Source organism: Coregonus clupeaformis, chromosome 29 (genome assembly GCF_020615455.1).
Source record: "Coregonus clupeaformis isolate EN_2021a chromosome 29, ASM2061545v1, whole genome shotgun sequence".
NCBI classification, from domain to species: Eukaryota; Metazoa; Chordata; class Actinopteri; order Salmoniformes; family Salmonidae; genus Coregonus; species Coregonus clupeaformis.
This window is the reverse complement of record NC_059220.1, coordinates 44,848,294-44,861,802: the sequence shown is the minus strand read 5'-3', so window position 1 is coordinate 44,861,802 and position 13,509 is coordinate 44,848,294. Positions and strand designations below refer to the sequence as shown.

The following is a 13,509-nucleotide window of genomic DNA, read 5'->3' as shown; positions in this document are numbered from 1 at the left end:
GCATTCTAGTGTTGTTAACTCACATTGTAGTTATTGTGTGTTTATTTAAAAACATTTTTGTTTTTATATTTTCTATTATTATTATCACTTTGTTGGGAAAGAGCTCTCAAGGTAAGAATTTCACTGTACTGTTTTAGACTTGTTGTATCCTGTGCAACAACTTTGAAAATTGTAAATACATTTTATTTAAAATGTCAAATAGTTGTTGTGTAGACCTACTGTGTATTTGACAACATGCATATATGAAAATCAAATCCATAATTTTGCAGATGTGCTAACGCAATAAACAAATGGCAACGCCACTAAGTAGTGCGCAGCGCATGCATATCAAACTGTGGGTATCATGCCGTCTGCTATATGCGACCGTACCATTACGAATAGGGGTGGACGTATTTTCAATTGACATTTTGGTTGTTTGAGACTGATCACCATTTATTAAAACGTGTCTAATGATAAAATCTGTTTTTTACAGATGGTACTGTAGTCTATTGAGCTGGATCTAATTGATCCTTCATAGAAAAATAATGCAGACTCAGCTCATGCTCATCTGCTTACACACCCATTTTAGACAATGGTGAGGACCTGTTTTGGTTTATTTTGGTAGACAAGGGCAAATGGTCCATTGATAGTTGTTTGGGGGCGAAATGGCAAGATTTTTGAGACCTGACGTTAGGAGTCTCCTCACCACACAGCTAAGGATGACTTCTGACCAGGTAAAAAGGCACAACATATGATAAGACCATCACGTTTTGATTTTCGCTGCTAATACAGTCTAAAGTTCAAGTGAAACGAGTGGTATTCAGTTGTCAAATGATTTCGCTATGGCCTGGGACTATTTTTTATGTTATTTTTTGTTACCTAAGTTACTCAGTCAGTCAGTTACAATGTTTCACTGGTATTTTGAACTTTCATCTAGATTCTGGTGCAACATTGTATCAAACGACTGTACTGACAGCATTCTATGAAGCGAAATTGTTTTGTAAGCGGCTCAATTTGTCCAGTTAGTTGAAAGCTAAGTAAAAAAAAATTGAAAAATATACACCTTGGTCTGATGTGTTCATGGAATTTGGTTGAATGCGTCCATCCTATGAATGGTTATTGAAACAAGTCTCTGGTGCTGTCAGTTGTTGCACACAATGGTCAGAGTTTTTTTTTAAAGCATTGTTGACATTCTCTTGTCAATTCTGTAGGTCTTTTCAGTCAACATTAAAGGAGGGCGTTTTCCATTGGGACATGAAAATCAATGTGGGAGGCCATATGGCCTGACATTTTGCAATGTATTGACATAATAGATTAGTGTTCCACATGCAAAAAGCTTCCCACTTCAATCTTTGCTTTAACTAATTCAGCTGCATGTCACATAACACCAATTAGTGCTAATAACTATTTACTTTTATACAGCATATGTTGAAAACAGCCTTTACCATTGTACAACGAAAGCTTTAAGCAATTTGAAGGTCATATTTTTTTTTCGGTAATAAAATATGTGAATTACACAACACACCAATGTCATACATGCTCCTTAGAAGGAGTAAGGTGTTATTATGTTTACCTATTCATTTATCTTTCCCCATGTACCAGCTGGGTGAGTTGGGCAAAGGTGCAGGGAAAGGGGGAGGTGGCGGAGGATCTATCAGAGAGGCAGGAGGAGCCTTTGGAAAGAAACAGGCCGCAGAGGAGGAAATGTACTTCAGGTGAGTTGGGACTTAAATACTACATGACCAAAAGTATGTGGACACCTGCTTGTTGAACATCTCATTCCAAAATCATGGGCATTAGTATGGAGTTGGTCCCCCTTTTCTGCTATAACAGCCTCCACTCTTCTGGGAAGGCTTTCCAGTAGATGTTGGAACATTGCTGCGGGGACTTGCTTCCATTCAGCCACATGAGCATTAGTGAGGTCGGGCAGTAGTGGTCCTCTGTAGCTCAGCTGGTAGAGCACGGCGCTTATAACGCCAAGGTAGTGGGTTCGATCCCCGGGACCACCCATACACAAAAATGTATGCACGCATGACTGTAAGTCGCTTTGGATAAAAGCGTCTGCTAAATGGCATATTATTTATATTATTATTATAATGTTTGGCGATTGGGCCTGGCTCGCAGTCGGCGTTCCAATTCATCCCAAATGTGTTCGATGGGGTTGAGGTGAGGGCTCTGTGCAGGCCAGTCAAGTTCTTCCACACCAATCTCATCAAACCATTTCTGTATGGACCTCGCTTTGTGCACAAGGGGCACTGTCATGCTGAAACAGGAAAGGGCCTTCCCCAAACTGTTGCCACAAAGTTGGAAGCACAGAATCGTCTATAATGTTATTGTATGCTGCAGTAATTTCCCTTCACTGGAACTAAGGGGTCTAGCCCGAACCATGAAAAACAGCCCCAGACCATTATTCCTCCATTAAGCTCCCGACAAACAGTTATTGTGCTAACGTTGCTTCCAGAGGCAGTTTGGAAATCGGTAGTGAGTGTTGCAACCAAGGACAGATGATTGTTGCACGCTTGCCGGTCCCGTTTGAGCTTGTGTGACCTACCACTTTGCGGCTGAGCTGTTGTTGCTCCTAGACGTTTCCACTTCACAATAACAGCACTTACAGTTGACTGGGGCAGCTCTAGCAGGGCAGACATTTGTAGAACTGTCTTGTTGGAAAGGTGGCACCCAATGACGGTGCCACGTTGAAAGTCACTGAGCTCTTCAGTAAGGCCATTCTGCTGACAATTTTTGTCTATGGAGATTGCATGGCTGTGTGCTTGATTTTATACACCTGTCAGCAATAGGTGTGGCTGAAATATCCAAATCCAATCAATTTCAAGGGGTGTTGACATACTTTTGTGTTTATAGAGGTTGTGTGGCAGTCTGCCTGACCTATAAAGGCTTTGTGGCAGTCTGTCTCGTGTCCTGACTGTACCTCACACTTTCCTATCTACGAATCCAGACGTAAAGAGCAGGAACAGTTGGCTGCACTGAAGCAGCACCATGAAGAGGAGATTGACCACCACAAGAAGGAGATATCGAGGCTGCAGAGCGAGATTGACCGTCACAAGGGGAAAATTAGGAAGCTGAAGCATGATGACTGAGACTCACTCCATTAGAATGAAGCCCAGGGATTCTTTATTGCCAACCCCTAGTCATTGCCTGCGCTGCCTTTCTGGGGCAGCGCTGTGTATGTGTGAATGATTGTTCTGTATATGCTTGAGATTATTAAAACAATTATTTGAAATGGTTAATGTTCTGCTTTTTCATGGTTATTGCTTTCAATTATTGTTAGTGCTAAGATGATGATTTGAGATGCCACATTACAGAAGGATAATTGATGATGGTCAGTGTAGCTGGCAGAGGCGTCATGCCCATAGGGGGCACAAGGGCACGTACCCCCTCAGATTTGTCCTGTTTTGACATTTTCCGATGTTACATTAATTACTAAACTTAATTTATAAGCTCACATTTTATATAATAATTATTTATAAAATAAATTGTCAGCTATGTTTTGCGGATGGGCACACTGACTGGACCAGGCAAAGAGTACACCTCCCCTATTCTCCCTAGTAAGTGGTTCCTTCCAAAGTGCACCACCACGGAGCAAAATTATTTAAATGATTTTTATTAGAAATTTTTAACGATGAAATCTCAATGCGCCATCTCCATTTTCAAGAGAGTCCAAATAAAACATGTAAAAAACAATACTTAGTAACAAGAATAATATAGCAACTACTGTCTAATAATAACAATAATAAAACAACTTACATTAACAGCATAAAAATAGGTCTACAACTAATAAAACCTACTGCTACAACTACTAATAAAACTAAGTACCAATAATATATATACATACATACAGTACCAGTCAAAACTTTGGACACACTACTCATTCAAGGGTTTTTCTTTATTTTTACATTGTAGAATAATAGTGAAGACATCAAAACTATGAAATAACACATATGGAATCATGTAGTAACCAAAAAAGGGTTTTTGAGATTCTTCAAATAGCCACCCTTTGCCTTTTTTATTTATTTTTTATTTCACCTTTATTTAACCAGGTAAACCAGTTGAGAACAAGTTCTCATTTACAACTGCGACCTGGCCAAGATAAAGCAAAGCAGTGCGATTAAAAACAACAACACAGAGTTACATATGGGGTAAAACAAAACAAAGTCAAAAATACAACAGAAATACATATATACAGTGTGTGCAAATGTAGCAAGTTATGGAGGTAAGGCAATAAATAGGCTATAGTGCAAAATAATTACAATTAGTATTAACACTGGAATGATAGATGTGCAAGAGATGATGTGCAAATAGAGATACTGGGGTACAAATGAGCAAAATAAATAACAATATAGGGATGAGGTAGTTGGGCGGGCTAATTTCAGATGGGCTGTGTACAGGTGCAGTGATCGGTAAGGTGCTCTGACAACTGATGCTTAAAGTTAGTGAGGGAGATAAGTGTCTCCAGCTTCAGAGATTTTTGCAATTTGTTCCAGTCATTGGCAGCAGAGAACTGGAAGGAATTGCGGCCAAAGGAGGTGTTGGCTTTGGGGATGACCAGTGAGATATACCTGCTGGAGCGCAGACTACGGGTGGGTGTTGCTATGGTGACCAATGAGCTAAGATAAGGCGGGGATTTGCCTAGCAGTGATTTATAGATGACATGGAGCCAGTGGGTTTGGCGACGAATATGTAGTGAGGACCAGCCAACAAGAGCGTACAGGTCACAGTGGTGGGTATTATATGGGGCTTTGGAGACAAAACGGATGGCACTGTGATAGACTACATCCAATTTGCTGAGTAGAGTGTTGGAGGCTATTTTGTAAATGACATCGCCCGAAGTCAAGGATCGGTAGGGATAGTCAGTTTTACGAGGGCATGTTTGGCAGCATGAGTGAAGGAGGCTTTGTTGCGAAATAGGAAACCGATTCTAGATTTAACTTTGGATTGGAGATTCTTAATGTGAGTCTGGAAGGAGAGTTTACAGTCTAACCAGACACCTAGATATTTGTAGTTGTCCACATACTCTAGGTCAGACCCGTCGAGAGTAGTGATTCTAGTCGGGTGGGCGGGTGCAAGCAGCGTTCGGTTGAAGAGCATGCATTTAGTTTTACTAGTGTTTAAGAGCAGTTGGAGGCTACTGAAGGAGTGTTGTATGGCATTGAAGCTCGTTTGGAGGTTTGTTAACACAGTGTCCAATGAAGGGCCAGATGTATACAAAATGGTGTCGTCTGCGTAGAGGTGGATCTGAGAGTCACCAGCAGCAAGAGCGACGTCATTGATATACACAGAGAAAAGAGTCGGCCCAAGAATTGAACCCTGTGGCACCCCCATAGAGACTGCCATAGGTCCAGACAACAGGCCCTCCGATTTGACACATTGAACTCTATCTGAGAAGTAGTTGGTGAACCAGGCGAGGCAGTCATTTGAGAAACCAAGGCTATTTAGTCTGCCAATAAGAATGCGGTGGTTGACAGAGTCGAAAGCCTTGGCCAGGTCAATGAAAACGGCTGCACAGTACTGTCTATTATCGATCCTTGCGTTATAATATCGTTTAGGACCTTGAGCGTGGCTGAAGTGCACCCATGACCAGCTCGGAAACCGGATTGCATAGCGGAGAAGGTACGGTGGGATTCGGAATGGTCGGTGATCTGTTTGTTGACTTGGCTTTCAAAAACTTTTGAAAGGCAGGGCAGGATGGATATGGGTCTGTAACAGTTTGGATCTAGAGTGTCACCCCCTTTGAAGAGGGGGATGACCGCGGCAGCTTTCCAATCTCTGGGGATCTCAGGACGTTACGAAAGAGAGGTTGAACAGGCTAGTAATAGGGGTTGCGACAATTTCGGCGGCTAGTTTTAGAAAGAAAGGGTCCAGATTGTCTAGCCCAGAAGATTTGTAGGGGTCCAGATTTTGCAGCTCTTTCAGAACATCAGCTGTCTGGATTTGTGTGAAGGAGAAGCGGGGGCATGGGCAAGTTGCAGCGGAGGGTGCAGAGCTGGTGGCCAGGGTAGTGGTAGCCAGGTGGAAAGCATGGCCAGCCGTAGCAAAATGCTTGTTGAAATTCTCGATTATTGTAGATTTATCGGTGGTGATAGTGTTTCCTAGCCTCAGTGCAGTGGGCAGCTGGGAGGAAGTGCTCTTATTTTCCATGGACTTTAGTGTCCCAAAACTTTTGGAGTTAGTGCTACAGGAAGCAAATTTCTGTTTGAAAAAGTTAGCCTTTGCTTTCCTAACTGCTTGTGTATATTGGTTCCTAACTTCCCTGAAAAGTTGCATATATAGTCATTTAGGACGATGAGCAATTAGGGTTAAGTGCCTTGCTCAAGGGCACATCGACAGATTTTTCACCTAGTCGGCATATCGCGGGGGCTATTTGATGCTAATGCAGTACGCCACAGGATGTTTTTGTGCTGGTCAAGGGCAGTCAAGTCTGAGGAGAACCAGGGGCTATATCTGTTCTTAGTTCTGTATTTTTGAATGGGGCATGTTTATTTAAGATTGAGAGGAAATTACTTTTAAAGAACAACCAGGCATCCTCTACTGACGGAATGAGATCTATATCCATCCAGGATACCTGGGCCAGGTCAATTAGGAAGGCCTGCTCGCTGAAGTGTTTTTGGGAGCGTTTGACAGTGATGAGGGTGGTCGTTTGACCGCGGACCCGGTACGGACGCAGGCAATAAGGCAGTGATCGCTGAGATCCTGGTTGAAGACAGCGGAGGTGTATTTAGAGGGTAAGTTAGTCAGGATGATATCTATGAGGGTACCCATGTTTACGGATTTAGGGTTGTACCTGGTAGGTTCGTTGATAATTTGTGTGAGATTGAGGGCATCTAGTTTAGATTGTAGGATGGCCGGGGTGTTAAGCATATCCCAGTTTAGGTCACCAAGCAGTACGAACTCTGAGGATAGATGGGGGGCAATTAATTCACATATGGTGTCCAGGGCACAGCTGGGGGCTGAGGGGGGTCTGTAGCAAGCAGCAACAGTGAGAGATGTATTTCTGGAAAGGTGGATTTTTAGAAGTAGGAGCTCAAACTGTTTGGGCACAGACCTGGATAGTATGATAGAGCTCTGCAGGCTATCTCTACAGTAGATTGCAACTCCACCCCCTTTGGCAGTTCTATCTAGACGGAAAATGTTATAGTTGGGGATGGACATTTCAGAATTTTTGGTGGCCTTCCTAAGCCAGGATTCAGACACTGCTAGAACATCAGGGTTGGCGGAGTGTGCTAACGCAGTGAATAACTCAAACTTAGGGAGGAGGCTTCTGATATTTACGTGCAGAAAACCAAGACTTTTACGGTTACAGAAGTCAACAAATGATAGCTCCTGGGGAGTAGGAGTGATACTGGGGGCTGCAGGGCCTGGGTTAGCCTCTACATCACCAGAGGAACAGAGGAGGACTAGAATAAGGATACGACTAAAGGCTTTAAGAACTGGTCTTCTAGTGCGTTGGGTACATAGAATAAAGGGGGCAGTTCTCCGGGCGTTGTAGAAAAGATTCAGGGCATTATGTACAGAAAAGGATATGGAAGGATATGAGTACAGTTCAGGTAACCCTAAGCGTTGGGTAACAATGAAAGAGATAGCGTCACTGGAGGCACCCGATTGAGCTCGGTCTCGGCGTGTATGGGGGGTGGAACAAAGGAACTATTTGAGGCAGTTTGAGAGGGACTAGGGGTACTACAGTGAAATTGTATAATAAGAACTAACCCAAACAGCAATAGGCAAGGCATAATTGACATGGGAGAGAGGCATAAAGCAGTCACAGGTGTTATTAGAGAAAGCTAAGACAACAACTGGAAATAGCGATAACGTTTGGGCTAAGGCTAAACAGAATAAACAGGACAGGGTACCGTGTAAAGGAACAGTCCAGCAGGCATCAGCTGTGCAGCTGAGTGATCATAAGGTCCAGTGAACAGCAATATGTTAGTCCGAGAGCAGTTCAAATTGGTGCTTCAGCACAGCTAGCAGGGAGCACAGTTGTAGTTTGCGTGTGCTAGCAGGCCGGGGCTGGCAGATGGATCTTCGTGGTCGTCGCAACGGGAAGCCTGTTGAAACCACATCAGACTATTTTGTCGGCAGACCAGTCGTGTTGGATCGGCGGGGCTCAGTGTCAACACTAGGAGGTCCCGTCCGATTGACAGAGAGGTAGATAGCCGGGAGATGGGCCTGAGGCTAGCTCAAGGCTAACTGGTGCTTGCTATAGGGCAATGGTAATCAGCCAACAACAGGTTGCAGCTAGCTAGCTGGTTGCGATGATCCGGCGCTAGGTCCAGTGATTCCGGCAGAAAGTCCAATAAGCTCTGGGTCGATAGCACGCTGGTCGTAGCACGCTGTGCAGACTGGCCGACGAATTGTCCAGGCTAGAGCTAGAGCTGGCTGGTGGATAGTGTAGGCCACGGACAGTGGTGAAGACGCTAACGGTGACTAATAGTAAGTAGCCATTCAGTTGCAGCTACACTATTTTCAGCTTTACGGTTCTTGATGAAAGTTATAAGAAATAATAGAATCCTTTCCACGTTGGGTGAGGCGGGTTGCAGGAAAGTATATTTAGTTAAAGAATGAAAAGTAAAAATTGAGAAATATATACAAAATAGACAAAAAAACACGAAACGGGATATTTACACAGGGACAATGAATAAAAGCGACCGCACTGCTACGCCATCTTGCCTTAATGACAGCTTTGCACACTCTTGGCATTCTCTCAACCAGCTTCACCTGGAATGCTTTTCCAACAGTCTTGAAGGAGTTCCCATATATGCTGAGCACTTGTTGGCTGCTTTTCCTTTAATCTGCGGTCCAACTCATCCCAAACTATCCCAATTGGTTTGAGGTCGGGGGATTGTGGAGGCCAGGTCATCTGATGCAGCACTCCATCACTCTCCTTCTTGGTAAAATAGCCCTTACGCAGCCTGGATGTGTGTTGGGTCATTGTCCTGTTGAAAAACAAATGATAGTCCCACTAAGCCCAAACCAGATGGGATGGCGTATCGCTGCAGAACCCCCACACATCACACCACCTCCTCCATGCTTTACAGTGGGAACTACACAACTAAATCAAATGCTTTTGATAAATTAATAAAGATGGCACCAGTTAATTATTGAGATATGTTACGTCAGTAGAGGAGAGAGAGTCGAGTGACACACACACAGCATTTGATTTGATTTTAGCTGCTGGTGGTGGTCAGGATTAACAGGAAGTCTGTTTGTAAATGAATTTGATCAAGCTATGTGGCCTATTAATTCCTTCTTGATGAATACAAAAAAAAATATGTTTCTCTGTAATACTAGCCACCTTGCAATTTTATGAAGTTGGCTTAAGCTAGCCAGCTAGATAGGTTCCCGATCTCCCAACCTTGTAACTAGCTACCAAGCCATTTCAGGCTATCAATCAAGTAAGTAACTTGTCTAACTATCTCAGCTGGCATGCCTGCTGGCAAGGTTGCTAGACTTTATAAAATACTACAATTGCTTTAATTCTTGGGTTATGATACTATATACCAGTGTGTCAGTTGTATTAAACTCCATAAAAGGCATAAAGGTTCTTAATCGATGTGCATTATTAATTAAATGACAAATTAATAGGTTGAGGTGTGCTTAGATAACCTATATAGAAAAATAGACATTTTTACATAGAGTTAGGCATAATGATTATGGCTCTAGATTGCAGGAAAAAGCTGTTTCAGGTGTTTGAAAAATGCTAAATTCCATCCTCAAGTACTTTGCCCCCTCTAAAATAATGTGTGCATGATGCCCCTGGTAGATGGTAATCGATAAGGTGATACCATCACCAGCTATTACCGCCAGGCCGCCGTTAAAAATCCCATGTACACAAAACCGCCAGAATCCAGAAATAATTAGTTCCCAACAGTATAAGACTTTTTTTTTTTTTATAACTCTGCCAAACAAGGGCAGATAAGCCATTGGGGTTTTCAAGTTGGCACCTTCCATCTTTAATCTTTATTGATAAGCCCGCGACATCTCAAGAAAGCTCAACAGTGAGTTCTGGCGTCCCAGAACCACCCCCATCTGTACCTGCCTAGTCTTCTCCCTGCTCACTTCGGGGCCCAGCTGGGGTCATTCCTCTTCAGCTAGAGCCATTGGCTACTCCTGATGTTGCCTTGATGGTTTGGCGAAGGGCTTGGCTGCGGATTCCAAGGTCCTTCAGCAACATGGTGGTGGATGTTGCCACAAATCACCCAACCTCCACTGGGCAAACCTTTGCTTTCCAGCCACGCTGCTCTGCATCAGCTGCAAGCGCAGCATTTTTCTCTTTATGAGAAAATGTAATGGGAAATGTTTTCTGTAATCGCCACTCTGCCCAGAGGGTGGCAATGTGCACATGATATGCTGCGTATAAAGCCCTGTACAAATCGCGTGAAGAAGAATGAAAAAACTCGTAATTTCCTTTAAAAGTATAGCGCCGCCCAGAAACCCCTGTCTTTTACAGCGGGCAACCCCGTCTGTCTTTCTTTTCGCAAATCATGGCGGACCGGTTCAATAAGGTGTGTAACAGCGCAAGAACCAACATCACTATATTTAGTTAATAATGCAGCCATATAGATTAATTTGATGCAGAACTGGAGCTAACTATTGATGTGTGTTAAATAAAGACCAGTGGAGGTCATTCGTTGCTTTATTTGACACATGAATGATGCCAACTCTAGCTAAGCTAGTAATGCCTTCATTTAACGTTAGCTAGCTAATTAAAGCAAACTAGGCTACCTAGCTACAAGTACCCTGCAAAAATGATTCCCTGATTCCTTGGCATTTTTGGTGAAGTGTTTAGATTAAATACCTCAATTTCTCAATTAACATGACTGAATTCAAGTTTCAATAGTTGGGTAACACTAGCTAGCTACATTTGCAGGCCGCGTTTGCACGAGCTAATGTTTAGCCCCAGTTAAGAAGCTATGAACGTCCTTGCCAGCCGGACGTGGCCATGTGGACACTAAACCATAACTAAAATGTATTTATCCGTGTTCATATTATTTGTTTGCTTGTCAGTGATGTTTATCACAGTAACGTATTCGAGTTTGACGACCATGAGAATACTTTACATGCACTACCATCTGAGACACAAAAGCAACCTCGTTTAATCATTTGAACACCAGGTTTTGGGCAACTAGCTATTCACTTATGACTTGATTATGCTTATCCCCCAAGGTTCTGCTGCTTGATGGCAGAGGCCATCTACTTGGTCGTCTTGCTGCCATTGTGGCTAAGCAAGTTTTGCTGGGTGAGTCTTGGAAGTCCAATATTTTGTCAATTAAAACTAATCTCGTGACTGATCATTATCCATTCCCAGGATATTATCTCACTTGATGTGTAATTACGCCTTGATGTGGACATAGCCATGTCTAGTTTGCTACAACTGTCAGTGATGCTTTTTTAACCTACAATGCTTGAGTAACTACAATGATCATTCACATTACCATCTGAGATGGTGTATATTATACAATTGGCTGGTGTTTCAATGTAAGTCATGATTTCTCTCCTTTTCAGGCCACAAGGTGGTAGTTGTGAGATGTGAGGGTATCAACATCTCTGGGAACTTCTACCGTAACAAATGTAAGTTATTGACAGTTTTTGTATATTTTCAGGTTGACCTTTTTGGTTGAATTGTAATGTTTTGTAGGTCCTACGGTTGATTCATAGTAAATATTTTCAGCTTAAGCTTTACTTGTCAGTGATTAACACAGTAACTATTTTAGTTTAACGACCAGGAGAATACTTTACATGCACAACCATCTGACACATTAAGCAACATAGTATATGTCAACTACAGTTGTGAAATAATTGTGGCTGTGGTGAAGCGGTTGAGACGATGGCTTAGCTTGACGGTGTACTGCACCTGTTTTATGAATAGTGAAGTACCTGGCTTTCCTGCGTAAAAGGATGAACACCAACCCCTCTCGTGGACCATACCACTTCAGAGCTCCCAGCAGAATCTTCTGGAGGACCGTAAGGGGTAAGATCAAAACCCCTTCTGTTAATCTCTGGGAAAGGTTTTTGCTGTTTTTCAGCTCTCTTATTGTGCCAGTGGTTTGCATGGACTTAACCTATATGGATATTTATTTAAATAGCCATATTGGGTTGAATGCATGAAGTACACACATTCTGAACTCTACCTTGGACAATGGATGGTTCCTACTTGACTGTGATGAACACTTATCCCAAAGCTGATCATTTTGATGAGAAACTTTCAGATCTTACTGCTGAGTTTAGTCAGGGCCATAATGCTGTGCTGGGATCTATTAAGTCACAGAAGTTTCTGTACATTGGGAATGAAAGCATGTCATATTCACAATCTAAAATTGGCATGGAACCTAAGTGTGTATCTCTTTAAGTATTGTGATTTTAGCCTTGGCTTCCCTTGCACCACGAAGTATTGCCTATCCAGTGCTGGGTGACCTAATTGCCTAGAAACATCTTAATGTTGTTGATGGCCCCTTTGACCCCAACAGGCATGCTCCCTCACAAAACCAAAAGAGGACAGGCTGCATTGGAGAGGTTGAAGGTGTTCGATGGTGTCCCCCCTCCTTATGACAAGGTGACTGATGTTTCAATAATTCAGTGTAACTCTATGATTGTGTGTTGTCAGTGATGCAACTTTTTCATACATTGTTTGAGTATTGACTTTGAGAATACCCCTGAATCTGGGATGCAAATGTCATCCCCCTCTAAGGGACTTGCAGTTGCGTTTGGAGCTGACGTTTATTTTGTTCCAACAGAGGAAGCGCATGGTCGTACCTGCCGCCCTGAAGATTGTGCGTCTGAAGCCCACTCGCAAGGTAAGCCTAAAATCAGTATCAAATAACGCCACTGAATTGATCAAAGCTGCATTAACTAGTAGGTAGCTGTATTTTTAAAAGTTGCAGGCTGTGCTAATGTTTAGCCACGTCGTTCTTGCGAGTCAGACATTGGCCAACATGTATTTAGCCAGTTACCAATCTTTGCTTATTGTCAGTGATGTTTACCACAGTAAGTATTCGAGTTTGACGACCATGAGAATACTTTACATGCACTACCATCTGAGACATAAAGCAACATCCAAATAATCATTTTAATCACAAGTAGTGACAACAGTTCTTTTATGATCTGATATGAATTGTTAGCCTAATTGATTTGTAACACTATTGTTTCATGAGTAATGTTTCCTGTCCTTTGTGTGAACTTGCCTTCCCCAGTTCGCCCTCCTCGGACGTCTGGCCCACGAGGTCGGCTGGAAGTACCAGGCTATCACAGCCACATTGGAAGAAAAGAGGAAAGAGAAGGCCAAGATCCGGTACACCAAGAAAAAGACAGAGACCAAGCTGTCAAAGCTGGCAGAGAAGAATGTGGAGAGCAAGATTTCAAAGTACACTGCTGTCCTTAAACAATACGGTGTCCTTGTCTGAGCTGATTCGTGGTTGCCTATAAAGATAAATAAATGTTTATAGAAAGTGTTTGAGTTGCTTGATTTCTTATGTTTGAGTTGCATGGCGTTGTGAAGGAACCTAACAAGAGTAATGCATCAAT

The 13,509-nt window shown here is 42.7% G+C and overlaps 2 protein-coding genes and 4 non-coding genes across 6 annotated transcripts; all 6 read left to right on the top strand.

Annotated features, from left to right (window-relative positions):
- The first annotated feature begins 591 nt into the window (after positions 1 to 591).
- On the top strand, positions 592 to 3,224 carry LOC121544421 (ATPase inhibitor B, mitochondrial-like). Its single transcript, XM_041854358.2, has 3 exons — positions 592 to 713; positions 1,582 to 1,694; positions 2,933 to 3,224. The coding sequence occupies exons 1-3, from the start codon at positions 645 to 647 to the stop codon at positions 3,072 to 3,074; spliced, it is 324 nt and encodes a 107-aa protein (XP_041710292.1). The 5' UTR covers positions 592 to 644; the 3' UTR covers positions 3,075 to 3,224.
- A 7,184-nt stretch (positions 3,225 to 10,408) lies between these two features.
- Positions 10,409 to 13,436, top strand: LOC121545119 (60S ribosomal protein L13a). Its single transcript, XM_041855521.2, has 7 exons — positions 10,409 to 10,493; positions 11,155 to 11,227; positions 11,494 to 11,559; positions 11,858 to 11,959; positions 12,456 to 12,541; positions 12,723 to 12,782; positions 13,179 to 13,436. Exons 1-7 carry the CDS (start codon positions 10,473 to 10,475, stop codon positions 13,386 to 13,388), a joined length of 618 nt encoding a protein of 205 aa, XP_041711455.1. The 5' UTR covers positions 10,409 to 10,472; the 3' UTR covers positions 13,389 to 13,436.
- LOC121545226 lies at positions 10,988 to 11,070 on the top strand. The gene has a single exon (XR_005996223.2). It is a non-coding gene; the product is annotated as a small nucleolar RNA Z195/SNORD33/SNORD32 family (small nucleolar RNA).
- LOC121545229 lies at positions 11,671 to 11,749 on the top strand. Its single transcript, XR_005996225.2, has one exon. It is a non-coding gene; the product is annotated as a small nucleolar RNA Z195/SNORD33/SNORD32 family (small nucleolar RNA).
- On the top strand, positions 12,144 to 12,213 carry LOC121545234. Its single transcript, XR_005996230.2, has one exon. It is a non-coding gene; the product is annotated as a small nucleolar RNA SNORD50 (small nucleolar RNA).
- Positions 12,951 to 13,032, top strand: LOC121545227. Its single transcript, XR_005996224.1, has one exon. It is a non-coding gene; the product is annotated as a small nucleolar RNA Z195/SNORD33/SNORD32 family (small nucleolar RNA).
- Positions 13,437 to 13,509: the final 73 nt, after the last annotated feature.

Excerpts from the sequence above, each read along its gene's own strand:
- LOC121544421 (XM_041854358.2), top strand. The coding sequence starts at position 645 with ATGGCAAGATTTTTGAGACCTGACGTTAGGAGTCTCCTCACCACACAG. Across the intron at positions 714-1,581 it reads TAAGGATGACTTCTGACCAG|CTGGGTGAGTTGGGCAAAGG; the intron begins GTAAAAAGGCAC and ends CCCATGTACCAG. Across the intron at positions 1,695-2,932 it reads GAGGAGGAAATGTACTTCAG|ACGTAAAGAGCAGGAACAGT; the intron begins GTGAGTTGGGAC and ends CTACGAATCCAG.
- LOC121545119 (XM_041855521.2), top strand. The coding sequence starts at position 10,473 with ATGGCGGACCGGTTCAATAAG. Across the intron at positions 11,960-12,455 it reads CTTCTGGAGGACCGTAAGGG|GCATGCTCCCTCACAAAACC; the intron begins GTAAGATCAAAA and ends TGACCCCAACAG. Across the intron at positions 12,783-13,178 it reads GTCTGAAGCCCACTCGCAAG|TTCGCCCTCCTCGGACGTCT; the intron begins GTAAGCCTAAAA and ends TGCCTTCCCCAG.